A 27,132-nucleotide genomic window follows, 5' to 3' on the forward strand; every position below is an offset into this window, starting at 1 on the left:
CCCCCCCCCCCCACCCCCCCCCCCCCCCACCCCCCCCCCCCCCCACCCCCCCCCCCCCCCACCCCCCCCCCCCCCCACCCCCCCCCCCCCCCACCCCCCCCCCCCCCCACCCCCCCCCCCCCCCACCCCCCCCCCCCCCCACCCCCCCCCCCCCCCACCCCCCCCCCCCCCCACCCCCCCCCCCCCCCACCCCCCCCCCCCCCCACCCCCCCCCCCCCCCACCCCCCCCCCCCCCCACCCCCCCCCCCCCCCACCCCCCCCCCCCCCCACCCCCCCCCCCCCCCACCCCCCCCCCCCCCCACCCCCCCCCCCCCCCACCCCCCCCCCCCCCCACCCCCCCCCCCCCCCACCCCCCCCCCCCCCCACCCCCCCCCCCCCCCACCCCCCCCCCCCCCCACCCCCCCCCCCCCCCACCCCCCCCCCCCCCCACCCCCCCCCCCCCCCACCCCCCCCCCCCCCCACCCCCCCCCCCCCCCACCCCCCCCCCCCCCCACCCCCCCCCCCCCCCACCCCCCCCCCCCCCCACCCCCCCCCCCCCCCACCCCCCCCCCCCCCCACCCCCCCCCCCCCCCACCCCCCCCCCCCCCCACCCCCCCCCCCCCCCACCCCCCCCCCCCCCCACCCCCCCCCCCCCCCACCCCCCCCCCCCCCCACCCCCCCCCCCCCCCACCCCCCCCCCCCCCCACCCCCCCCCCCCCCCACCCCCCCCCCCCCCCACCCCCCCCCCCCCCCACCCCCCCCCCCCCCCACCCCCCCCCCCCCCCACCCCCCCCCCCCCCCACCCCCCCCCCCCCCCACCCCCCCCCCCCCCCACCCCCCCCCCCCCCCACCCCCCCCCCCCCCCACCCCCCCCCCCCCCCACCCCCCCCCCCCCCCACCCCCCCCCCCCCCCACCCCCCCCCCCCCCCACCCCCCCCCCCCCCCACCCCCCCCCCCCCCCACCCCCCCCCCCCCCCACCCCCCCCCCCCCCCACCCCCCCCCCCCCCCACCCCCCCCCCCCCCCACCCCCCCCCCCCCCCACCCCCCCCCCCCCCCACCCCCCCCCCCCCCCACCCCCCCCCCCCCCCACCCCCCCCCCCCCCCACCCCCCCCCCCCCCCACCCCCCCCCCCCCCCACCCCCCCCCCCCCCCACCCCCCCCCCCCCCCACCCCCCCCCCCCCCCACCCCCCCCCCCCCCCACCCCCCCCCCCCCCCACCCCCCCCCCCCCCCACCCCCCCCCCCCCCCACCCCCCCCCCCCCCCACCCCCCCCCCCCCCCACCCCCCCCCCCCCCCACCCCCCCCCCCCCCCACCCCCCCCCCCCCCCACCCCCCCCCCCCCCCACCCCCCCCCCCCCCCACCCCCCCCCCCCCCCACCCCCCCCCCCCCCCACCCCCCCCCCCCCCCACCCCCCCCCCCCCCCACCCCCCCCCCCCCCCACCCCCCCCCCCCCCCACCCCCCCCCCCCCCCACCCCCCCCCCCCCCCACCCCCCCCCCCCCCCACCCCCCCCCCCCCCCACCCCCCCCCCCCCCCACCCCCCCCCCCCCCCACCCCCCCCCCCCCCCACCCCCCCCCCCCCCCACCCCCCCCCCCCCCCACCCCCCCCCCCCCCCACCCCCCCCCCCCCCCACCCCCCCCCCCCCCCACCCCCCCCCCCCCCCACCCCCCCCCCCCCCCACCCCCCCCCCCCCCCACCCCCCCCCCCCCCCACCCCCCCCCCCCCCCACCCCCCCCCCCCCCCACCCCCCCCCCCCCCCACCCCCCCCCCCCCCCACCCCCCCCCCCCCCCACCCCCCCCCCCCCCCACCCCCCCCCCCCCCCACCCCCCCCCCCCCCCACCCCCCCCCCCCCCCACCCCCCCCCCCCCCCACCCCCCCCCCCCCCCACCCCCCCCCCCCCCCACCCCCCCCCCCCCCCACCCCCCCCCCCCCCCACCCCCCCCCCCCCCCACCCCCCCCCCCCCCCACCCCCCCCCCCCCCCACCCCCCCCCCCCCCCACCCCCCCCCCCCCCCACCCCCCCCCCCCCCCACCCCCCCCCCCCCCCACCCCCCCCCCCCCCCACCCCCCCCCCCCCCCACCCCCCCCCCCCCCCACCCCCCCCCCCCCCCACCCCCCCCCCCCCCCACCCCCCCCCCCCCCCACCCCCCCCCCCCCCCACCCCCCCCCCCCCCCACCCCCCCCCCCCCCCACCCCCCCCCCCCCCCACCCCCCCCCCCCCCCACCCCCCCCCCCCCCCACCCCCCCCCCCCCCCACCCCCCCCCCCCCCCACCCCCCCCCCCCCCCACCCCCCCCCCCCCCCACCCCCCCCCCCCCCCACCCCCCCCCCCCCCCACCCCCCCCCCCCCCCACCCCCCCCCCCCCCCACCCCCCCCCCCCCCCACCCCCCCCCCCCCCCACCCCCCCCCCCCCCCACCCCCCCCCCCCCCCACCCCCCCCCCCCCCCACCCCCCCCCCCCCCCACCCCCCCCCCCCCCCACCCCCCCCCCCCCCCACCCCCCCCCCCCCCCACCCCCCCCCCCCCCCACCCCCCCCCCCCCCCACCCCCCCCCCCCCCCACCCCCCCCCCCCCCCACCCCCCCCCCCCCCCACCCCCCCCCCCCCCCACCCCCCCCCCCCCCCACCCCCCCCCCCCCCCACCCCCCCCCCCCCCCACCCCCCCCCCCCCCCACCCCCCCCCCCCCCCACCCCCCCCCCCCCCCACCCCCCCCCCCCCCCACCCCCCCCCCCCCCCACCCCCCCCCCCCCCCACCCCCCCCCCCCCCCACCCCCCCCCCCCCCCACCCCCCCCCCCCCCCACCCCCCCCCCCCCCCACCCCCCCCCCCCCCCACCCCCCCCCCCCCCCACCCCCCCCCCCCCCCACCCCCCCCCCCCCCCACCCCCCCCCCCCCCCACCCCCCCCCCCCCCCACCCCCCCCCCCCCCCACCCCCCCCCCCCCCCACCCCCCCCCCCCCCCACCCCCCCCCCCCCCCACCCCCCCCCCCCCCCACCCCCCCCCCCCCCCACCCCCCCCCCCCCCCACCCCCCCCCCCCCCCACCCCCCCCCCCCCCCACCCCCCCCCCCCCCCACCCCCCCCCCCCCCCACCCCCCCCCCCCCCCACCCCCCCCCCCCCCCACCCCCCCCCCCCCCCACCCCCCCCCCCCCCCACCCCCCCCCCCCCCCACCCCCCCCCCCCCCCACCCCCCCCCCCCCCCACCCCCCCCCCCCCCCACCCCCCCCCCCCCCCACCCCCCCCCCCCCCCACCCCCCCCCCCCCCCACCCCCCCCCCCCCCCACCCCCCCCCCCCCCCACCCCCCCCCCCCCCCACCCCCCCCCCCCCCCACCCCCCCCCCCCCCCACCCCCCCCCCCCCCCACCCCCCCCCCCCCCCACCCCCCCCCCCCCCCACCCCCCCCCCCCCCCACCCCCCCCCCCCCCCACCCCCCCCCCCCCCCACCCCCCCCCCCCCCCACCCCCCCCCCCCCCCACCCCCCCCCCCCCCCACCCCCCCCCCCCCCCACCCCCCCCCCCCCCCACCCCCCCCCCCCCCCACCCCCCCCCCCCCCCACCCCCCCCCCCCCCCACCCCCCCCCCCCCCCACCCCCCCCCCCCCCCACCCCCCCCCCCCCCCACCCCCCCCCCCCCCCACCCCCCCCCCCCCCCACCCCCCCCCCCCCCCACCCCCCCCCCCCCCCACCCCCCCCCCCCCCCACCCCCCCCCCCCCCCACCCCCCCCCCCCCCCACCCCCCCCCCCCCCCACCCCCCCCCCCCCCCACCCCCCCCCCCCCCCACCCCCCCCCCCCCCCACCCCCCCCCCCCCCCACCCCCCCCCCCCCCCACCCCCCCCCCCCCCCACCCCCCCCCCCCCCCACCCCCCCCCCCCCCCACCCCCCCCCCCCCCCACCCCCCCCCCCCCCCACCCCCCCCCCCCCCCACCCCCCCCCCCCCCCACCCCCCCCCCCCCCCACCCCCCCCCCCCCCCACCCCCCCCCCCCCCCACCCCCCCCCCCCCCCACCCCCCCCCCCCCCCACCCCCCCCCCCCCCCACCCCCCCCCCCCCCCACCCCCCCCCCCCCCCACCCCCCCCCCCCCCCACCCCCCCCCCCCCCCACCCCCCCCCCCCCCCACCCCCCCCCCCCCCCACCCCCCCCCCCCCCCACCCCCCCCCCCCCCCACCCCCCCCCCCCCCCACCCCCCCCCCCCCCCACCCCCCCCCCCCCCCACCCCCCCCCCCCCCCACCCCCCCCCCCCCCCACCCCCCCCCCCCCCCACCCCCCCCCCCCCCCACCCCCCCCCCCCCCCACCCCCCCCCCCCCCCACCCCCCCCCCCCCCCACCCCCCCCCCCCCCCACCCCCCCCCCCCCCCACCCCCCCCCCCCCCCACCCCCCCCCCCCCCCACCCCCCCCCCCCCCCACCCCCCCCCCCCCCCACCCCCCCCCCCCCCCACCCCCCCCCCCCCCCACCCCCCCCCCCCCCCACCCCCCCCCCCCCCCACCCCCCCCCCCCCCCACCCCCCCCCCCCCCCACCCCCCCCCCCCCCCACCCCCCCCCCCCCCCACCCCCCCCCCCCCCCACCCCCCCCCCCCCCCACCCCCCCCCCCCCCCACCCCCCCCCCCCCCCACCCCCCCCCCCCCCCACCCCCCCCCCCCCCCACCCCCCCCCCCCCCCACCCCCCCCCCCCCCCACCCCCCCCCCCCCCCACCCCCCCCCCCCCCCACCCCCCCCCCCCCCCACCCCCCCCCCCCCCCACCCCCCCCCCCCCCCACCCCCCCCCCCCCCCACCCCCCCCCCCCCCCACCCCCCCCCCCCCCCACCCCCCCCCCCCCCCACCCCCCCCCCCCCCCACCCCCCCCCCCCCCCACCCCCCCCCCCCCCCACCCCCCCCCCCCCCCACCCCCCCCCCCCCCCACCCCCCCCCCCCCCCACCCCCCCCCCCCCCCACCCCCCCCCCCCCCCACCCCCCCCCCCCCCCACCCCCCCCCCCCCCCACCCCCCCCCCCCCCCACCCCCCCCCCCCCCCACCCCCCCCCCCCCCCACCCCCCCCCCCCCCCACCCCCCCCCCCCCCCACCCCCCCCCCCCCCCACCCCCCCCCCCCCCCACCCCCCCCCCCCCCCACCCCCCCCCCCCCCCACCCCCCCCCCCCCCCACCCCCCCCCCCCCCCACCCCCCCCCCCCCCCACCCCCCCCCCCCCCCACCCCCCCCCCCCCCCACCCCCCCCCCCCCCCACCCCCCCCCCCCCCCACCCCCCCCCCCCCCCACCCCCCCCCCCCCCCACCCCCCCCCCCCCCCACCCCCCCCCCCCCCCACCCCCCCCCCCCCCCACCCCCCCCCCCCCCCACCCCCCCCCCCCCCCACCCCCCCCCCCCCCCACCCCCCCCCCCCCCCACCCCCCCCCCCCCCCACCCCCCCCCCCCCCCACCCCCCCCCCCCCCCACCCCCCCCCCCCCCCACCCCCCCCCCCCCCCACCCCCCCCCCCCCCCACCCCCCCCCCCCCCCACCCCCCCCCCCCCCCACCCCCCCCCCCCCCCACCCCCCCCCCCCCCCACCCCCCCCCCCCCCCACCCCCCCCCCCCCCCACCCCCCCCCCCCCCCACCCCCCCCCCCCCCCACCCCCCCCCCCCCCCACCCCCCCCCCCCCCCACCCCCCCCCCCCCCCACCCCCCCCCCCCCCCACCCCCCCCCCCCCCCACCCCCCCCCCCCCCCACCCCCCCCCCCCCCCACCCCCCCCCCCCCCCACCCCCCCCCCCCCCCACCCCCCCCCCCCCCCACCCCCCCCCCCCCCCACCCCCCCCCCCCCCCACCCCCCCCCCCCCCCACCCCCCCCCCCCCCCACCCCCCCCCCCCCCCACCCCCCCCCCCCCCCACCCCCCCCCCCCCCCACCCCCCCCCCCCCCCACCCCCCCCCCCCCCCACCCCCCCCCCCCCCCACCCCCCCCCCCCCCCACCCCCCCCCCCCCCCACCCCCCCCCCCCCCCACCCCCCCCCCCCCCCACCCCCCCCCCCCCCCACCCCCCCCCCCCCCCACCCCCCCCCCCCCCCACCCCCCCCCCCCCCCACCCCCCCCCCCCCCCACCCCCCCCCCCCCCCACCCCCCCCCCCCCCCACCCCCCCCCCCCCCCACCCCCCCCCCCCCCCACCCCCCCCCCCCCCCACCCCCCCCCCCCCCCACCCCCCCCCCCCCCCACCCCCCCCCCCCCCCACCCCCCCCCCCCCCCACCCCCCCCCCCCCCCACCCCCCCCCCCCCCCACCCCCCCCCCCCCCCACCCCCCCCCCCCCCCACCCCCCCCCCCCCCCACCCCCCCCCCCCCCCACCCCCCCCCCCCCCCACCCCCCCCCCCCCCCACCCCCCCCCCCCCCCACCCCCCCCCCCCCCCACCCCCCCCCCCCCCCACCCCCCCCCCCCCCCACCCCCCCCCCCCCCCACCCCCCCCCCCCCCCACCCCCCCCCCCCCCCACCCCCCCCCCCCCCCACCCCCCCCCCCCCCCACCCCCCCCCCCCCCCACCCCCCCCCCCCCCCACCCCCCCCCCCCCCCACCCCCCCCCCCCCCCACCCCCCCCCCCCCCCACCCCCCCCCCCCCCCACCCCCCCCCCCCCCCACCCCCCCCCCCCCCCACCCCCCCCCCCCCCCACCCCCCCCCCCCCCCACCCCCCCCCCCCCCCACCCCCCCCCCCCCCCACCCCCCCCCCCCCCCACCCCCCCCCCCCCCCACCCCCCCCCCCCCCCACCCCCCCCCCCCCCCACCCCCCCCCCCCCCCACCCCCCCCCCCCCCCACCCCCCCCCCCCCCCACCCCCCCCCCCCCCCACCCCCCCCCCCCCCCACCCCCCCCCCCCCCCACCCCCCCCCCCCCCCACCCCCCCCCCCCCCCACCCCCCCCCCCCCCCACCCCCCCCCCCCCCCACCCCCCCCCCCCCCCACCCCCCCCCCCCCCCACCCCCCCCCCCCCCCACCCCCCCCCCCCCCCACCCCCCCCCCCCCCCACCCCCCCCCCCCCCCACCCCCCCCCCCCCCCACCCCCCCCCCCCCCCACCCCCCCCCCCCCCCACCCCCCCCCCCCCCCACCCCCCCCCCCCCCCACCCCCCCCCCCCCCCACCCCCCCCCCCCCCCACCCCCCCCCCCCCCCACCCCCCCCCCCCCCCACCCCCCCCCCCCCCCACCCCCCCCCCCCCCCACCCCCCCCCCCCCCCACCCCCCCCCCCCCCCACCCCCCCCCCCCCCCACCCCCCCCCCCCCCCACCCCCCCCCCCCCCCACCCCCCCCCCCCCCCACCCCCCCCCCCCCCCACCCCCCCCCCCCCCCACCCCCCCCCCCCCCCACCCCCCCCCCCCCCCACCCCCCCCCCCCCCCACCCCCCCCCCCCCCCACCCCCCCCCCCCCCCACCCCCCCCCCCCCCCACCCCCCCCCCCCCCCACCCCCCCCCCCCCCCACCCCCCCCCCCCCCCACCCCCCCCCCCCCCCACCCCCCCCCCCCCCCACCCCCCCCCCCCCCCACCCCCCCCCCCCCCCACCCCCCCCCCCCCCCACCCCCCCCCCCCCCCACCCCCCCCCCCCCCCACCCCCCCCCCCCCCCACCCCCCCCCCCCCCCACCCCCCCCCCCCCCCACCCCCCCCCCCCCCCACCCCCCCCCCCCCCCACCCCCCCCCCCCCCCACCCCCCCCCCCCCCCACCCCCCCCCCCCCCCACCCCCCCCCCCCCCCACCCCCCCCCCCCCCCACCCCCCCCCCCCCCCACCCCCCCCCCCCCCCACCCCCCCCCCCCCCCACCCCCCCCCCCCCCCACCCCCCCCCCCCCCCACCCCCCCCCCCCCCCACCCCCCCCCCCCCCCACCCCCCCCCCCCCCCACCCCCCCCCCCCCCCACCCCCCCCCCCCCCCACCCCCCCCCCCCCCCACCCCCCCCCCCCCCCACCCCCCCCCCCCCCCACCCCCCCCCCCCCCCACCCCCCCCCCCCCCCACCCCCCCCCCCCCCCACCCCCCCCCCCCCCCACCCCCCCCCCCCCCCACCCCCCCCCCCCCCCACCCCCCCCCCCCCCCACCCCCCCCCCCCCCCACCCCCCCCCCCCCCCACCCCCCCCCCCCCCCACCCCCCCCCCCCCCCACCCCCCCCCCCCCCCACCCCCCCCCCCCCCCACCCCCCCCCCCCCCCACCCCCCCCCCCCCCCACCCCCCCCCCCCCCCACCCCCCCCCCCCCCCACCCCCCCCCCCCCCCACCCCCCCCCCCCCCCACCCCCCCCCCCCCCCACCCCCCCCCCCCCCCACCCCCCCCCCCCCCCACCCCCCCCCCCCCCCACCCCCCCCCCCCCCCACCCCCCCCCCCCCCCACCCCCCCCCCCCCCCACCCCCCCCCCCCCCCACCCCCCCCCCCCCCCACCCCCCCCCCCCCCCACCCCCCCCCCCCCCCACCCCCCCCCCCCCCCACCCCCCCCCCCCCCCACCCCCCCCCCCCCCCACCCCCCCCCCCCCCCACCCCCCCCCCCCCCCACCCCCCCCCCCCCCCACCCCCCCCCCCCCCCACCCCCCCCCCCCCCCACCCCCCCCCCCCCCCACCCCCCCCCCCCCCCACCCCCCCCCCCCCCCACCCCCCCCCCCCCCCACCCCCCCCCCCCCCCACCCCCCCCCCCCCCCACCCCCCCCCCCCCCCACCCCCCCCCCCCCCCACCCCCCCCCCCCCCCACCCCCCCCCCCCCCCACCCCCCCCCCCCCCCACCCCCCCCCCCCCCCACCCCCCCCCCCCCCCACCCCCCCCCCCCCCCACCCCCCCCCCCCCCCACCCCCCCCCCCCCCCACCCCCCCCCCCCCCCACCCCCCCCCCCCCCCACCCCCCCCCCCCCCCACCCCCCCCCCCCCCCACCCCCCCCCCCCCCCACCCCCCCCCCCCCCCACCCCCCCCCCCCCCCACCCCCCCCCCCCCCCACCCCCCCCCCCCCCCACCCCCCCCCCCCCCCACCCCCCCCCCCCCCCACCCCCCCCCCCCCCCACCCCCCCCCCCCCCCACCCCCCCCCCCCCCCACCCCCCCCCCCCCCCACCCCCCCCCCCCCCCACCCCCCCCCCCCCCCACCCCCCCCCCCCCCCACCCCCCCCCCCCCCCACCCCCCCCCCCCCCCACCCCCCCCCCCCCCCACCCCCCCCCCCCCCCACCCCCCCCCCCCCCCACCCCCCCCCCCCCCCACCCCCCCCCCCCCCCACCCCCCCCCCCCCCCACCCCCCCCCCCCCCCACCCCCCCCCCCCCCCACCCCCCCCCCCCCCCACCCCCCCCCCCCCCCACCCCCCCCCCCCCCCACCCCCCCCCCCCCCCACCCCCCCCCCCCCCCACCCCCCCCCCCCCCCACCCCCCCCCCCCCCCACCCCCCCCCCCCCCCACCCCCCCCCCCCCCCACCCCCCCCCCCCCCCACCCCCCCCCCCCCCCACCCCCCCCCCCCCCCACCCCCCCCCCCCCCCACCCCCCCCCCCCCCCACCCCCCCCCCCCCCCACCCCCCCCCCCCCCCACCCCCCCCCCCCCCCACCCCCCCCCCCCCCCACCCCCCCCCCCCCCCACCCCCCCCCCCCCCCACCCCCCCCCCCCCCCACCCCCCCCCCCCCCCACCCCCCCCCCCCCCCACCCCCCCCCCCCCCCACCCCCCCCCCCCCCCACCCCCCCCCCCCCCCACCCCCCCCCCCCCCCACCCCCCCCCCCCCCCACCCCCCCCCCCCCCCACCCCCCCCCCCCCCCACCCCCCCCCCCCCCCACCCCCCCCCCCCCCCACCCCCCCCCCCCCCCACCCCCCCCCCCCCCCACCCCCCCCCCCCCCCACCCCCCCCCCCCCCCACCCCCCCCCCCCCCCACCCCCCCCCCCCCCCACCCCCCCCCCCCCCCACCCCCCCCCCCCCCCACCCCCCCCCCCCCCCACCCCCCCCCCCCCCCACCCCCCCCCCCCCCCACCCCCCCCCCCCCCCACCCCCCCCCCCCCCCACCCCCCCCCCCCCCCACCCCCCCCCCCCCCCACCCCCCCCCCCCCCCACCCCCCCCCCCCCCCACCCCCCCCCCCCCCCACCCCCCCCCCCCCCCACCCCCCCCCCCCCCCACCCCCCCCCCCCCCCACCCCCCCCCCCCCCCACCCCCCCCCCCCCCCACCCCCCCCCCCCCCCACCCCCCCCCCCCCCCACCCCCCCCCCCCCCCACCCCCCCCCCCCCCCACCCCCCCCCCCCCCCACCCCCCCCCCCCCCCACCCCCCCCCCCCCCCACCCCCCCCCCCCCCCACCCCCCCCCCCCCCCACCCCCCCCCCCCCCCACCCCCCCCCCCCCCCACCCCCCCCCCCCCCCACCCCCCCCCCCCCCCACCCCCCCCCCCCCCCACCCCCCCCCCCCCCCACCCCCCCCCCCCCCCACCCCCCCCCCCCCCCACCCCCCCCCCCCCCCACCCCCCCCCCCCCCCACCCCCCCCCCCCCCCACCCCCCCCCCCCCCCACCCCCCCCCCCCCCCACCCCCCCCCCCCCCCACCCCCCCCCCCCCCCACCCCCCCCCCCCCCCACCCCCCCCCCCCCCCACCCCCCCCCCCCCCCACCCCCCCCCCCCCCCACCCCCCCCCCCCCCCACCCCCCCCCCCCCCCACCCCCCCCCCCCCCCACCCCCCCCCCCCCCCACCCCCCCCCCCCCCCACCCCCCCCCCCCCCCACCCCCCCCCCCCCCCACCCCCCCCCCCCCCCACCCCCCCCCCCCCCCACCCCCCCCCCCCCCCACCCCCCCCCCCCCCCACCCCCCCCCCCCCCCACCCCCCCCCCCCCCCACCCCCCCCCCCCCCCACCCCCCCCCCCCCCCACCCCCCCCCCCCCCCACCCCCCCCCCCCCCCACCCCCCCCCCCCCCCACCCCCCCCCCCCCCCACCCCCCCCCCCCCCCACCCCCCCCCCCCCCCACCCCCCCCCCCCCCCACCCCCCCCCCCCCCCACCCCCCCCCCCCCCCACCCCCCCCCCCCCCCACCCCCCCCCCCCCCCACCCCCCCCCCCCCCCACCCCCCCCCCCCCCCACCCCCCCCCCCCCCCACCCCCCCCCCCCCCCACCCCCCCCCCCCCCCACCCCCCCCCCCCCCCACCCCCCCCCCCCCCCACCCCCCCCCCCCCCCACCCCCCCCCCCCCCCACCCCCCCCCCCCCCCACCCCCCCCCCCCCCCACCCCCCCCCCCCCCCACCCCCCCCCCCCCCCACCCCCCCCCCCCCCCACCCCCCCCCCCCCCCACCCCCCCCCCCCCCCACCCCCCCCCCCCCCCACCCCCCCCCCCCCCCACCCCCCCCCCCCCCCACCCCCCCCCCCCCCCACCCCCCCCCCCCCCCACCCCCCCCCCCCCCCACCCCCCCCCCCCCCCACCCCCCCCCCCCCCCACCCCCCCCCCCCCCCACCCCCCCCCCCCCCCACCCCCCCCCCCCCCCACCCCCCCCCCCCCCCACCCCCCCCCCCCCCCACCCCCCCCCCCCCCCACCCCCCCCCCCCCCCACCCCCCCCCCCCCCCACCCCCCCCCCCCCCCACCCCCCCCCCCCCCCACCCCCCCCCCCCCCCACCCCCCCCCCCCCCCACCCCCCCCCCCCCCCAATAATAATAATAATGATGATGATGATGATGATGATGATGATGATGATGATGATGATGATGATGATGATGATGATGATGATGATGATGATGATGATGATGATGGCAGGAGAAAGCTGACTAACGTTGACTCCTTTCTTGGCCATGCCCTTGACCCACCACGGCTATGCCACCAGCAGCAGGGCCCTTGGATGCTGATGCATCATTCAGCACTGTGTTCCAGCACTTGGGGCAGGGGGTGCCTGCCATGGCACACCAGCGAAATTGCCTCTCTGCCAGTGAAAGTGCTCCTGGGAGGGCAAGTTTGCTGGGATGGCAGTGCACCACTCCCAGGAGCCGATTCCCCCCCTCCCATTTTGATGGAACTCCTAGCCCTCTCCCTCATCTCCAAGGCAAAGAATATATGGTGTGATTATGTACAGGGCTGCTTCACAGTATGGTTGTAAAGCTTATTCAAGTAATGTAAGTGTAGTACAAGACAACAGTGCTTGTTCACAAAAATGGAAGACTTGCTGTATTGCAGTTGCTGTTGTTTGGAAATCGGGCAGTGCATGCATTTTCCTGCCTTGGTATGCAAGAAGGAAAGAAGTTCCAATTGCAAGTACCAAGCTGACAAATCTGCACAAATCTGCACATTTCTCTATCACAGTGGTGGCAAACCTTTGGCACAATTGGCCATGGTGGCAGGGGCTGATGGGAATTGCACTTCACCACCACGGCTCTATCACGTACAATGGCAAGTGCATGTGTAACCTCCTTCTGTGGGTTCTGTGGGGCAGAACCTGGAATGAGTTGCAAAGAACCAAATTTAAACAACAAAATGGTTTACTTTTCTTTACAATTTACACTTTTAAAACATCAACATTTAACGTTACAATTCAAGGTCCTGTTCAGGTTGCATTTCAAGTCCTTCTATTTACAGTCTACTGATATTGCCAAGTCCAAATCTTCTTTGCAAGTTGGCTGGCTCCTGAAGACTCCAAGGGCTTGATGAACAGGTTTACAGCTTATGATGAAGGTCTCCAGGAGCTCCTACCCATTACAATACAAAAGAGAATACAAACAATAAAGCTCAACATTTTAACACAGCAAAACAACAACTACATTTAGTGGTTCCCAGCAATATTAAAATTACTGTAACAAGGGTGTTAGGGCTTATAAATCAAGGTCGAGTCCTGGTAGCCTTGTTCTTCTGCAAAAGGAGGCTCTTGACCTCTCTGCTGCTCGAGGTCTCCACTGCCTGGGTCCAGCCCATTCTGGGCCAACCCATTCTGGGCATGGGGGTTACACATGTATTAAACAAGATTGTGGATTCCATCATTTCCCCTGACTCCCAGTGAGATCACCAAAAAATGTAATCTGGAAAGTGATCCAGAAGTCAGGGGCTTAAGTGATCTAACTGCTACTATAGCTAACCTGGTACTGTGTTTTCAAAGCTTCTATGTCAGGGTTTCAGTCACAGATAAAAGACTCTCTAGGAATCCATAACTGATCACTTTAAAACCTTGTCTTGACTTTGAACCATTGTATGTACTCTTCTGCAGCAAGAGAACATTGCTAAATTTTATAATGAAGGGATGAGTCAGTGAAAGAAACTGCATTCCTATAGAAGCTTTTGCCTGCAATATCCCTTAAGGATCAGTGAGTTTGTCTGGTAGCATCCACACATTGTTAGATATTATACTATCATGGTGCAACAGCATTCATTCACAACTATGTTGCATTGTTCACTCATGAAAATGATGGAATGTGAATTGCTGTAGTGCCATGATATATAGATGTGAAACCTGAATGAAGTCACGCATTTCCCCTGCTTCTTTTTTGTTAATTCTATGATTTTTTTTAAAAAAAGTCTTCAATGGTAGAAGGAGGGATCTCAGAAGGAATGTTAGTCCAAGGACCTGAGGTGGCTCTCATATGTCCAAACAGGAAGCTGGTGAAAATCGCCCATAGATTAGAGACCAGTCAGCCTATTTTGCCAGCTATTTTTATACACATTAAAATATCCAGGGAACGTGGCTGTGATTGAATTTATCCCCTGTGGAGACTAGGAATCTTTTGTTGCTCTCTGAAAATGAGTTAATTCCATGAGTATTTTTTTTAAGTGTCTGAAGGACACTTGTTACTTTGGGAATATTAACAATAGAGATGGGAGAAAAATTGTTTAGAGAAATATAACCGTGTAATGGAGTGAAGTGAAGAAAAGAGAATCAAAAGTGAGCACCAGTAAAATTATTTCACAGGATAATCCATAAGCCATGGCAGAGCTTCTGAAGGAAATGATAAGAAGCCTGGTCACTTGAGGTTTTTAAAACCAGAACAGCAAAATAGTGCAAAATAGCTGAGTTTTTTTTAAAAAAATCCACTGTCATATGAGACAAAAAGAATCTACATCCTCCCCCCAATGCTCTGAGATAGAGCTCCGGGCGCCATCATTGTAGTCACATGTCGGGGAATGCGGAAGGCAAGGCGGGGGCAGGGCATATTGGGGGTGTTTCGGGGCGAGGCACGTGGGCAGTTCAGCCCCGGGTGCAGTTTCCCTTCCCTTCGTCATTGGTTCCCTTCCCTTCGTCATTCATTCATTCATTCATTCATTCATTCATTCATTCATTCATTCATTCATTTATTTATTTATTTATTTTTAAAGGACGAGTCAGATAATCACAGCATATATATTTTAAGGGACGAGTCAGATAATCACAGTAAACCTTTGGCAGTGCTTGAGCTGCCTTTAATCTCAGAGAGGCGCAGAGCAGGCAGAAGAGCCTAGCTAAGGAAAGGTGGGAAAAGTAGTAATTCTTGGAGATAGCCAGCTACCTTAGGGATAGTTCTTGTCCACAGAAGCAGAGGCCTGAAATGGTGGTAGGGTGTGAAGATAAAATGGTTCCATTGAAGTTAGAACATAAGAACAAGCCTGCTGGATCAGACCAGAGTCCATCTAGTCCAACACTCTGATACTCGCAGTGGCCCACTGGGTGCCTTTGGGAGCTCACATGCAGGATGTGAAAGCAATGGCCTTCTGCTGCTGTTGCTCCTGAGCACCTGGTCTGCTAAGGTATTTGCAATTTGCAAGATTGGTAGCCATAGATCGACTTCTCCTCCATAAATCTGTTCAAGCCCTTTTTAAAGCTATCCAGGTTAGTGGCCATCACCACCTCCTGTGGCAACATATTCCAAATACCAATCATGCATTGCGTGAAGAAATGTTTCCTTTTATTAGTCCTAATTCTTTCTCCCAGCATTTTCAATGTATGCCCCCTGGTTCTAGTATTGTGAGAAAGAGAGAAAAATTTCTCTCTGTCAACATTTTCTACCCCAGGCACAATTTTGTAGACTTCAGTCATATCCCCTGAAGTTTCCTCTCCAAACTAAAGAGTCCCAAACGCTGCAGCCTCTCCTCATAAGGAAGGTGCTCCAATCCCTCAATCATCCTTGTTGCCCTTCTCTGCACTTTTTCTGTCTCTTCAATATCCTTTTTTGAGATGTGGTGACCAGAACACAGCACTCCAAGTTTGGTTGCACCATTGTTTTATATAAGGGCATGACAATCTTTATTATCAATTCCTTTCCTAATTATCCCCAGCATAGTGTTTGCCTTTTTCACAGTTGCCATGACACACCAGCAAAATTGTCCCTCCAGTTATGAATAGGTTAAAGAGCACTGGACCCAAAACGGATCCTTGGGGGACACTATTCCCTACATCTCTCCATTGTGAGAACTTCCCATTTACACCCACCCTTTGCTTCCTGTTTCTCAACCAGTTTTTAAGTCATAGGAGGACTTCCCCTCTTATTCCCTGATTGCCGAGTTTTCTCAGTAGTCTCTGGTGAGGAACTTTGTCAAAAGCCTTTTGGAAATCCAAGTAGACAATGTCCACTGGTTCCCCTTTATCCACATGCCTGTTTACATCTCCAAAGAACTCTAGTAAGTTTGTAAGGCAGGACTTGCCTCTGCAAACTGACTGGCCTGTAATTTCCTGGCCTGTAAACTCTGCAGGCTGACTCTTCCTTAACAAGTCTTGCTTTTCTACATGTTTTATAATTTTATCTTTAATGATAGATTCTACTAATTTACCAGGAACAGATGTCAAACTGACTGGCCTGTAATTTCCTGGATCCCCCTTAGATTCTTTCTTAAAGATTGGTGTGACATTTGCCATCTTCCAGACTTTAGGGATGGAGGCTGATTTCAGGGGATTGTATCAAAAAACGGGCTTTAAATTTGCATGGAGTAAGAACATCTCCTGTTAGGATTAATGACAGAAAACAGTGCAATACCTGTGTGTTCTCCATTCAAAAAGAGTACATCAAATGTACTGTTCCTTCAAAGGAGAGGGGGTTGGCTTTGGTTTTACCTTCTGTTGCATGAAGAAGTGAAATCAGGAGAATTATGGTCTAAGGCAGTGATGGCGAATCTTTTCGAGACCGAGTGCCCAAATTGCAACCCAAAACCCACTTATTTATCACAAAGTGCCAACATGGCAAGTTAACCTGAGTACTGAGGTTTTAGTTTAGAAAAAAAGGCTGACTTCCAGGAGTGCGTTACTCGGGAGTAAACTTGGTGGTAGTCGGTGGCTTTGTTTTGAAGCAACCGTGCAACTCTTCCAACGGGTGAATCACGACCCTCGGAGGGTTTACTCAGAAACAAGCCCCATTGCCAGCAACCGAGCTTACTCCCAAGTAAAGGATTGCGCTTTAGTTCTTTGTATGAAAATCAGTGGGGTTTAACAGCGCTTAACAGGGTTACCTACACTGCTTCCCCAAAACTAGGTCTTAGGTTTAATGCTAATAATTGAGGTAGCCATTTAGAGCCAGCCCTAGATGTGGGGGGGGGGACGCCTCTCTGTTCTTGCGGCGATGCCCACAGAGAGGGCTCTGAGTGCCACCTCTGGCACCCATGCCATAGGTTCGCCACCACTGGTCTAAGGAAAACCCAGAGGAAACCAAATCTCTAACTCTGTTTTTCTCTTGATTTTTTTTTGCTACTAATCCCAACATGAAAAATAATGCTTGAAAAATAATTCTTGAATTTTCCATTTCCTCATGTCTGAGACCTCCTGGGCAGCCACATCATGGCATTGCAGCAACTTGCATGAATGCCTTATTATGATGCCTCTCCTTGACCAGTGGGTGGGCAAGAGGTAGTGGCAAATTGAAATTTGTGATGGTCCTTGAGGTAACAAGCATGTTTCCTTTGCTTCTTCACCACCTCATCTTTTCTGGCAGCACAGCCATGATGCTGTAAATCCCAGCTCTAAAGGTAGGAGAGTGATGTTTGGGAAGCACGGTTCCTTCTAAGAACATAAGAACATAAGAACAAGCCAGCTGGATCAGACCAGAGTCCATCTAGTCCAGCACTCTGCTACTTGCAATGGCCCACCAGGTGCCTTTGGGAGCTCACATGCACGAGGTGAAAGCAATGGCCTTCTGCTGCTGCTGCTCCTGAGCACCTGGTCTGCTAAGGCATTTGCAATCTCAGATCAAGGAGGATCAAGATTGGTAGCCATAGATCGACTTCTCCTCCATAAATCTGTCCAAGCCCCTTTTAAAGCTATCCAGGTTAGTGGCCATATCCACCTCCTGTGGCATCATATTCCAAACACCAATCACACGTTGTGTGACGAAGTGTTTCCTTTTATTAGTCCTAATTCTTCCCCCCAGCATTTTCAGTGTATGCCCCCGGTTCTAGTATTGTGAGAAAGAGGGAAAAATTTCTCTCTGTCAACATTTTCTACCCATGCATAATTTTATAGACTTCAGTCATATCCTTCTGTGATTCAGTACTTGCTCATGCCTGTGAAAGGGATATAGATATTAGCAGCAATGTGAAATTATGAAGGTCATCTTAACAAGAACATAAATGACTGGGAAGATTCTTGCTTTGTCCAAAGAAGCAGGATGAGGAATCAAATGGCAATTGTTTTGAACATGCAATAGAAATAAGGGAGCTTTAAAATGTTTAGCTACCTACTCAAAGCCTTTTTGGCCACTTGCTCAAAGCCAAGTAGAGGACATACTCTTCTTGACACAAGATACTTGGCTAGTCTACACATGAAGATGACTTCTACTGAGCTAAGCCGTTCTGACTGGCAGATCATGTTGACCACTGACTACTGGTGGATGTCTGGGTCTCAGCAAAGAGCTTTCACATCTGGTCATTCTCACTGGGATGCCTGAACTTTTGTCTGTCTTTAAAAAAATATTTAACACACAAACCTCATATAGAAACAAGGTAAAAAGGTGACAGCTGTGATGGCAGGTCTAAACATAACTTCTTTAAAAGATTTCTAAATAACCGTCTGCTCACAGTTTCTGTGTACATGCCATACATTCGAATATTGATAAGGCTGTAATGCCTTTCATCAATTGTATTAATAGAAGGCGGGTGTGTGACAAACTGCACAGGAAATGTGAGTTTTTAAAATGCAGATCTGTCTGTAGCAAGGTTGTTTACATTCAGAGTGGGGAATATATGCACTGGGAACAGGGGAAGCAACCTGATTGGATGGGCTACAGCACTCTGATTGGCTTAAAAACTTGATGACACAGAGAGGGAGGAAAATATCTCTCTGAGAAGAGAAATTTGAGTAGGTTGTTGAATCTGGAGTCCTATGAGTAAATATCTGGGAGCCTTAACTATGTGAAACATGTCTTCTCTGGAGATTAGTTCAGACAATGTGTATGGAAAACCTGACTGATTCTACTGGTGGCAGTCAGTGCTGAGCTGAAAGCAAAACTATTCCCAGACTAGAGAACTGGGGCCATAAACATAAACCAGAGAGAGAGGAACAGATCTTCCAGAGAGTGAAGAAGAATTCCTGGGACCAGTAGTCTGATGTATTGGGGTTTGTTTGGGGGCGGGGGTTGCTTTGTTTCTTTACACACACACACACACACACACACACACACACACACACACACACACATGCACACACAGAGAGAGTTATATGTTTATTTTGGGAAGGATGTTTATGAGGGTACTGAGTATATGTACCAGCCTGTGTTAGACCGTGTGAAATAATCAATTAGCCAGAAACAACGGAACCATCTGAACTGTACCATCTAAGAAATATCTTTAACATCTACGCTCACCGAGAAAGTGAGGGGGTCCATCTCAGGGTGTTTATCTCTCCAGTGTGCTTCTTTTTAGCTACAGAAAGGACTTGGAAGGTTCCTTTTCTTTGACTAGGTTCAGTTTATTGCCTATAGTCAAAGGCCATTACAATCAAATAAGCCAACAGTAAATCAGATAGAACTACAAAACATATAAATACAAAAACAGATTTTAATATCAGATACCAGTATTTCCCAGATTAAATACTGGCTCTGGCTTGAATTTTCTTGGCCACCACATAGCCTCCAGGAGACAGGCAAATGTATTTCTGTTTAATTTCTTCTATACATCAGGTACTCACTCCTACCTGCCGCAGAAGCACCTGCTTCAAAAGAGCACAGAGCAATGCAACAAACGTTTGGGAGTTTCTGCCCTGAAGAGAACCCACAAAGTAAAATTCTAATGAGCAAACCAATTTGGTGTTAATGTGAATGCAATGAGGAAAGAAGGAACACAAGCCAAAAGCTTGTAACTAGCAAGGGCCAGAAAGCTCTCCGTGTACCACAGCTTGAATTAGTTGCAAGGATGTATCCATCTTTCACTGTATAAAATCTCCAGGAAGAACGGTGTTCAGAAAAAATGAATTCTTGAAAAGGCACATTTCATTACTTGGGAAGAAGAGTGAATGTATTTGTAATAGCCCAATAAATACATGGAGAGGAAGAATGTTACATAAGCGGGAAATGTGGCTGAGAGGGAGAGGAAAAACCTTATTCTTGAAAAAAAAAAGGCTGTTTTGACTTCTCTTCTGCCAGAACCGGAACAGACCAGCCCAAGCCTGTGACCGTGCAGCACATTTTAGTCTGGATGTTGAAAAGTGACTTTGCAATGAGGGATCGGTTCTAAAGTGTGGGTGTGAAATTAATTTCAGCTGGGAGCCAAGGGAATCCGGTCTCTCAGTTTTGGCATTGGAGAAAACGGCTTTGCTTTGTGCTGTGCATGTGAAATCTGTTTTTAACAGAGCAGAACCCTGTGGAGGATGCTGGCTCGGTACAAAGGAGAAGGGAGAATCTCTCTGAATGTCAAAGAATTGCTTGATTGCTTTCTTTGAAAGCTGCTGGGAAGAGACAACATCCAGGAATTGAGCAGAAGAATGAGTTGCATGAATAAGTTCCCCCAGTGTTGTGTTTTGGCTCCTCTTGGAGCTTGGACAGCACCTTCTACAGACATCTCTGTTCCAACAGTGGTGATATGCATTTGGGAACTAAATGATCACACTCTGAATAGAATCTCACCATTTGAATATATCTGATAAAACTACCGTATAAACTCGTGTATAAGCCGAGACACCTAATTTTACTACCAAAACCTGGGGAAAGGTATTGACTCCTGTATAAGCCAAAGGTGGGAAGCCGGGAGGCAGAAGGAGCTCCTTATTTGGGCAGTGACTCCCCTTGATGTCATTGCCCAAAGAAGGAGCTCCCTCCACCTCCTGGCTACCTGGGCTTCCTCAAAGCCGGGAGGTGGAGGGAGCTCCTTATTTGGGCAATGACATCAGGGGGGAATCACTGCCCAAATAAGGAGCTCCCTCCATCTCCCAGCAGGCTGGGCTTCCTCAAACCCAGTGGGGAGGTGGAGGGAGCTCCTTATTTGGGCAATGACATCAGGGGGAGTCACTGCCCAAATAAGGAGCTCCTCCTGCCTCCTGGCTGGGTTTGAGGAAGCCCAGCAGCCAGGGTTCCCCTTTATCCTCCGAGGAGGGCAGCAACAAGCAACAAGTGGCTTGTGCAGCTGCAGGGAGGTGGTCTGGCCACGCCCCCAGCCTCGGCAGAGGCAGAACTCGTGTATAAACTGAGGGGGCATTTTTCAGCCTTAAAACAGGGCTGAAAAACTCGGCTTATACGCGAGTATATACGGTAACCTGTTTCCAAGAAATAATGACTTCAGAAGTCTTTGGACTCAACTGATACTCTGTCCTCACTGTCTGCTTTTCACAATTGCCCAAAGAGGGGGCCACTAGAGAATAGCTCAGCAGGTAATTTATCTGATGGGACATCTTTCATCCAGAACAACATTTTTGTATGCCTGTCAGTGAGTGATGTGCTGATTGGTGCTTCTATGCATAACTTCTCCACTGTCTGCTAATCATAACACTGTCATCACTAGCTTGGTGAGGGGACTCTCTTGACAAAGGTGAGTAGTCCCACTCCACCCTCTGCTCCAGTGTACCCCCCACCACCTTGTATTACTTGGAAAGCAGACATTGGTGGTGTGTTGAGGCATCACATCTGCAAGATTTCCTTGTTCTTTCTTGAAGACTGATGAAGGGGGTTACGTAGAGCGAGAAGCTTGGCCGTGCCACAGTCCATTCTTAAGCAGCATATCTACAGGACAAGGAAAAATGATTGTTGCTTCTATCTTCTGGAAGGTGGCAGGCTGTTTCAGAGGAGACTGTGGGGTGGGATGAAAGCAGTGGTAGGATCCAAAAATTTTAGTAACAGGTTCCCATGGTGGTGGGATTCAAACGGTGGAGTAGCGCCAATGGGGGTGGGCAGGGCATTCTGGCGGCGTGGCCGGGCATTCTGGGGGCGGGGCATTCCTGGGCAGGGCTGTGGCAAGGACGGGAAACAAATGCACGCAGGTGCAGGCTGCCACTCACACTGGTGCACCTCCTGCTAGACTGCTTCAAGTTCTGCGCACTACTGCTGAGAGGAGGGGCGTAACTAAGGCAAAAATCACGTGGCAAAATCACAACTTAGTAACCCCCTCTCGGCACACACAAATAATTAATAACCTACTCTCAGGAGCCTGTGAGAACCTGCTGGATCCCACCTCTGGATGAAAGCAGGTGGTTCCCTTCACATTGAAAGCTGTGACAAGATGTGAGAGGTCTGTGGTAAAGAAGGATCCAATATTCTGCCATGCAACGAGTAAATAAAGGTCAGATATCAGAGATCGCTTGACCTCTTTTTTAAATTTTGTTTAGAAGCAGCCATTCTATTGCTCAGTATAAATTATTTCTTCTCCACAAATATTAGCCTCAATAGGGGAAAACATGCAAATAGCTTCCCACTGTTGTATAAAGAAAACAGAGGATAGAGAGGGTCTCTTAAGCAAACACAGGTAGCTGATTCCATTCTCTCTCATATCTTACTGCAATAATTGAAGCATTTTTCTCCCAGTGTGGCTTGTTTCTGGTTTTGGAAACTGGTTGGAAGAGACATGCTTAAAGCTCCAAAGTGCACTAAGACAAGCCGTGAGAGATGATAGGATTTTGCCGTCCTTCACCTGCATGCTGTTTTAGATTAAAAGCAGACTTTCTACTCTCTTCCTCTTGAAGATCCTGGGAAAAGGGGAAAAAATGTCAAACACGAAAGAATTCTGCAGCAGTGGCATAGTGGTTAAGAGCTGTGAGAACTGGGTTTGATTCCCCACTCTGCCACTTGAGCTGTGGAGGATTATCTGGGGAATTAGATTAGCCTGTGCACTCCAACAGAGGCCAGCTGGGTGACCTTGGGTGAGTCACAGCTCTCAGCCCCACCCACCTCACAGGGTGTTTGTTGTGGCTGTGGGAAGGAGATTGCAAGCCCCTTTGAGTCTCTTTATAGGAGTCTCCAAACTCCTCCTCCTCCTCCTCCTCCTCCTCCTCCTCCTCCTCCTCCTCCTCTTCCTCTTCCTCTTCTTCTTCTTCTTCTTCTTCTTCTTCTTCTGTATTCTATTCTATTTTGTTACATTTAAGGTCAGGTTCAAAGCAGCTCACAAATATTTTAAAAACAATTCCAGATCTCCCTGTTAGAACTGTCATTGAGATGCTTTCCGCTGCTAAGAAATTTGGCAGGGAGTAATCTTTGGGTGAGTGGATGCATCTCAATTGGCTGAGAGGTAAAACAAGCAAAATATATATTGAAACCAGTGGCATTAAAACCAAATATAATGAAGAAGCAAGCCAGGAGATAAAAAAAAGCAAATCAGTTGATGCCATAAAAATGTGGTTACCTTGTACTCACGGAGAACGGCAGTTGCCAGTTAATTAAATGTGCCAGCTATTTAAAGTTATCGTTCTGCCATGCTCCCCTGTGAGGAATCTGCAGCTACCAAACCTTTGAGGATGACATGCCGGCAGCACCCACACCTGGTCAGACCCTTCCTCTCAAGCCGTCCTATATAGCAGGCTGACAAACTGACTTGATGTCTCAATCCCCTCCAAAACAGCTGACTTCCAACGGCTTGAGGCAGGCTGAGTGGAAGGAAGGGACCTGAGAATGGCATCAATTGAGGGTTCCAGCAGCCAGAAACCAACAATAGCCAGAGGCACCAAGCTAGCCAGGTGGGGAGGTGGGACTGAAATGTGTGTCCTCCTTCAGACACAAAGGTGAGGTGACTAAGTGGGAGGAGCTTGCCCTCTGGGTAATGCCAGTGAAATGAGCATTCTGGATAATCATGGGCTGGATAATGAAGCTTTAGGAGCAGCAGTGGCATAGGAGGTTAAGAGCTCGTGTATCTAATCAGAAGGAACTGGGTTTGATTCCCAGCTCTGCTGCCTGAGCTGTGGAGGCTTATCTGGGGAATTCAGATTAGCCTGTACACTCCCACACATGCCAGCTGGGTGACCTTGGGCTAGTCACAGCTTCTCGGAGCTCTCTCAGCCCCACCCACCTCACAGGGTGTTTGTTGTGAGGGGGGAAGGGCAAGGAGATTGCAAGCCCCTTTGAGTCTCCTGCAGGAGAGAAAGGGGGGATATAAATCCAAACTCTTCTTCTTCTTCTATACGTGAGAACAAAATTAACCAAAATCAAGCAAAATTGCCACGTACATTTCTGGTAACATGGCTGCAGTAGCCTAACTGGTGTCCCTGTTTCAAGTTGAATTCAGAGCCAAAAATTGAGCTCCGCAGTGTCTTGGATTTATGCATGCGTAGATAACTATATCTGTTGAAAAATTGGTAATATTTTCTGTCCTTGTAGTTGTTAAGGTATGTTTTCAAGATGGTGGATGCAAAGCCAGATGTCAAGTTGCTGGAGTGAGTTGAAACAGCCCAGGCAGAGCAGAATCTCATTGGCTCCCTACTTTCAGCCCAGCAAATTAAAGAGCATTCAGTTATTTAGTTCCACTTTCAGAGGAACAGCAGATAACCAGCCAGACATAACTATGGGAAGCAGTTGTTGATTGGACACAAGCAATCAGCACATCTAAATGCACCATAATTTCTCAGATGACTCCAGCTCAGTGTAGACCAATTGGCCATGCTGGCAGGGGCTGATGGGAATTGTAGTCCATAACATCTGGAGTGCCAAAGGTTCGCCACCACTGGTGTAGACTCATTCTGTATTTTACCAGTGACTTTGGCCCTTTCCGCACGGCCAGCTTGTGGGGATGCATTGGCATAGTTCAGTGGTGTCGAACCTATGGCACGGGTGCCAGAGGTGGCACTCAGAGACCTCTCTGTGGGCACGTGCAAACAGAGTGCCCCCCCCCCACATCTAGGCTGGCCTGGGCTGCTAGGCTCAATTATTAGCATTAAACCTAAGACCTAGTTTTGGGGAAGCAGTGTAGGTAACCCTGTTAAGCACTGCTAAACCGCACTGATTTTCATGTGAAGAACTAAAGCACGATCCTTTACCTTGGAGTAAGCTCAGTTGCTGGCAATGGGGTTTGCTTCTGAGTAAACCCTCCTAGGGTCGTGATTCACCCGTTGGAAGAGTTGCACGGCTGCTTCAAAGCAAAGCCACTGACTACCACCAAGCTTACTCCTGAGTAACGCATGCCTCAGAACCAACCATTTTTTCTAAACTAAAACCTAAGTATTCAGGTTAAATTGCTGTGTTGGCACTTTGTGATAAATAAGTGGGTTTTGGGTTGCAATTTGGGCACTTGGTCTTGGAAAGGTTCGCCATCACTGGCATAGTTTATGCCGATGCACCCCCTTGGGATCGTTCATACGGAGGGTCCCGCAGGGCTGCGCCGCTCCCCCTGGCCAGAGTGGCAACCCTGGAGTCGGAGGCCAGGAGGCGTGTCTCCTGGCCTCCACAATGCAACAGAAGGAGACCAGAGGTAAGCAACGTTTGGGAGGGCTGGGGGAGAAACGCCGGCTGCCACCCAGTGCCGTTCGCATGGCACCGAATGGTAGCCGGCATTTGCTAAAAACGTCGCTCCCCGAGCGAGGTTTGAAAACACCGTTTGGGCAGGAACAGAGCGCCGCTGCATCGATTTAGCAGTGGTGCCTGTGCGAAGGGTCCCCGCCAAAACGGTGTTTTACCGGGCCTAAATCATTGATTTTGGCCCGTGCGGAAAGGGCCTTTGCTTGAATGTTACTTCTAGGACAGTAACTCCTATATTATGTTTTTTATCAATGAGTCTTTTGTGTACATGATATGATGGGATGAGATAATGGTTTGGAATTTGCGTAGGAAGTGGAAATGATTTTTATGTACTTTTCCACTGTGTTAAAAACTCTGGATGCATTAGCTAGGGAGGAATTCCATTCTGGAATATGAACTTGCCTTTACTGGGTCACACTGTTGGTCCCTCTAGGTTAGTGTTGTGTAGTGCAACTGACAAGAGGTCTCCATGCTCTCTGCCTGCCTGTTCTGGCCCTATTACCATTCAGCTAGCTAGAAGTACCTGGAACTTTTTTAAAAAATTAATGTGTGTGTTCTACTACTGAGCTATGACTCTGCTGCATCTGGATGGCTTTTGTGATGCTCTAAAAAGAGAAGCAGTCGGCACTTATTTGGCTGATGGATTTATATTGGAATTTATCTAAGGTAGGAATGTATCTAAGGTAGGAATGTATCTAAGGTAGGAATGTATCTAAGGTAGGATACAAGACCCAGCCTGGTGTGTTGGTTAAGAGTGGCAGACTCTAATCTGGAGAATGGGATTTAATTCCCCACTCCTCCACATGAAGAAGAAGAAGAAGAAGAAGAAGAAGAAGAAGAAGAAGAAGAAGAAGAAGAAGAAGAAGAAGAAGAAGAAGAGTTTGATCCCCCCTTTCTCTCCTGTAGGAGACTCAAAGGGGCTTACAATCTCCTTGCCCTTCCCCCCTCACAACAAACACCCAGTGAGGTGGGTGGGGCTGAGAGAGCTCCGAAAAGCCCAAGGTCACCCAGCTGGCGTGTGTGGGAGTGCATAGGCTAATCTGAATTCCCCAGATAAGCCTCCACAGTTCAGGTGGCAGAGCAGAGAATCAAACCTGGTTCCTCCAGATTAGATACACGAGCTCTTAACCTCCTACGCCACTGCTGCTTGCGGCCTGACCTTGGGACAGTCACAGTTATTTCAGAACTCTCTCAACATCACCTCAGAATGTCTCTTCCCTTGAAATCTCTATGGAGTTGCCATAAGTTAGCTGTGCCTTGGCAGCCCTTTACACCAACGTCCTACCTTAGGCTGGAGGAAGGTTTCAAGCTTTGCTCAGTGGAGTGGTGGGATTCATGACGTATAATTTTTCGTATGAATCAGTTCCTTACCACCCCCACCCAAATACCTTTTAATGCCATCAGGGCTTTTGCAGGAATTTTCTTAACCTTCCCATCCACTTTGCTCTTGTTTCCCTCTGCAGGTGTCCAACCTCTATCTCTACGACAGCGTGCTCATGTTGGCCAATGCCTTCCACAGAAAGCTCGAGGACAGGAAGTGGCACAGCATGGCGAGCTTGAATTGCATGAGAAAATCCACCAAGCCTTGGAATGGGGGCCGGTCCATGCTGGAGACAATCAAGAAGGTAGGAGTAAGCCAGCAGAAAGCCGTTCTGTACCCTTTGTTCACTTAAAAGGACAAACTTCATGAGCTGCTTTGAGGGACAACCGGGATGAGGGAAAAACAGGATTCCGAAAGGCCAGCCAGCATCGAGAGAGTGTCAGAGCAGAGAAAGGAAGAGAATCACTGGCCGATCATCCCCAGTCAGCTCTTGCTCCGCTCTAGGGTGAAAGGTCATGCTAGAAGTTCTCTCACTTTCTGCAGGGAAAGAAAGAAGCGCCAGTGGGGCAAGAGGAAGTACATAAGGTCAAGAAACCTTGCCCCAACATACTTCCTCTCTTGGCATGCGGCCAAGAAATCTTGCTCTGATGTGCAGAAGGAAGCAAGCACGTCAGGACAATAAATCTCGCCCTGATGCGCTTCAGCTCCCAGTGCGTGCCAGGAGCCCTCTGGAGCCCCATCCATAGCTGGCCACTGAGGAGGTTTCCTAAGGAGATGTAGGCAGGAATCGTTCAACAGCCTGCTTGCATCCTCTTCCTGCTGCTAAGAGGCTGAGGTCAAATAAATCAGGGAAACTGATTTATTCTAGCACAGGGCTGAGATGGAGTGGTTTTTGGCACAAAAAAAGTGGCCAAGTCTCAGTATAAAAAGACTTTGCAGTATTGGTTTTCTCCCTCCAACCTTCTCCACGTCTCCTCCCTAGCTGAACACGTTCTGTCCTTCTCCAAAAATCTCCCACTGATGCTTCCCTTCACCTCTTTCCTTGGGAGTCCTCACATTCCTATCCCAACAGCATTACTACTTTTTGTTCCTTCCCAGAGGATGGGGCCAATA

The 27,132-nt window shown here is 65.9% G+C and overlaps 1 protein-coding gene across 1 annotated transcript in view; it reads left to right on the forward strand.

Annotated features, from left to right (window-relative positions):
* The window catches only part of GRID1 (glutamate ionotropic receptor delta type subunit 1), a 255,063-nt gene that overhangs the window by 52,300 nt on the left and 175,631 nt on the right, over positions 1-27,132 (forward strand). Inside the window, exon 3 of the mRNA XM_048506863.1 lies at positions 26,162-26,323. Within this exon, the coding sequence (XP_048362820.1) occupies positions 26,162-26,323 (162 nt within the window). The remainder of the gene's footprint in view (positions 1-26,161; positions 26,324-27,132) is intronic.

Source organism: Sphaerodactylus townsendi, linkage group LG08 (genome assembly GCF_021028975.2).
Source record: "Sphaerodactylus townsendi isolate TG3544 linkage group LG08, MPM_Stown_v2.3, whole genome shotgun sequence".
In the NCBI taxonomy this organism is placed as follows: Eukaryota; Metazoa; Chordata; class Lepidosauria; order Squamata; family Sphaerodactylidae; genus Sphaerodactylus; species Sphaerodactylus townsendi.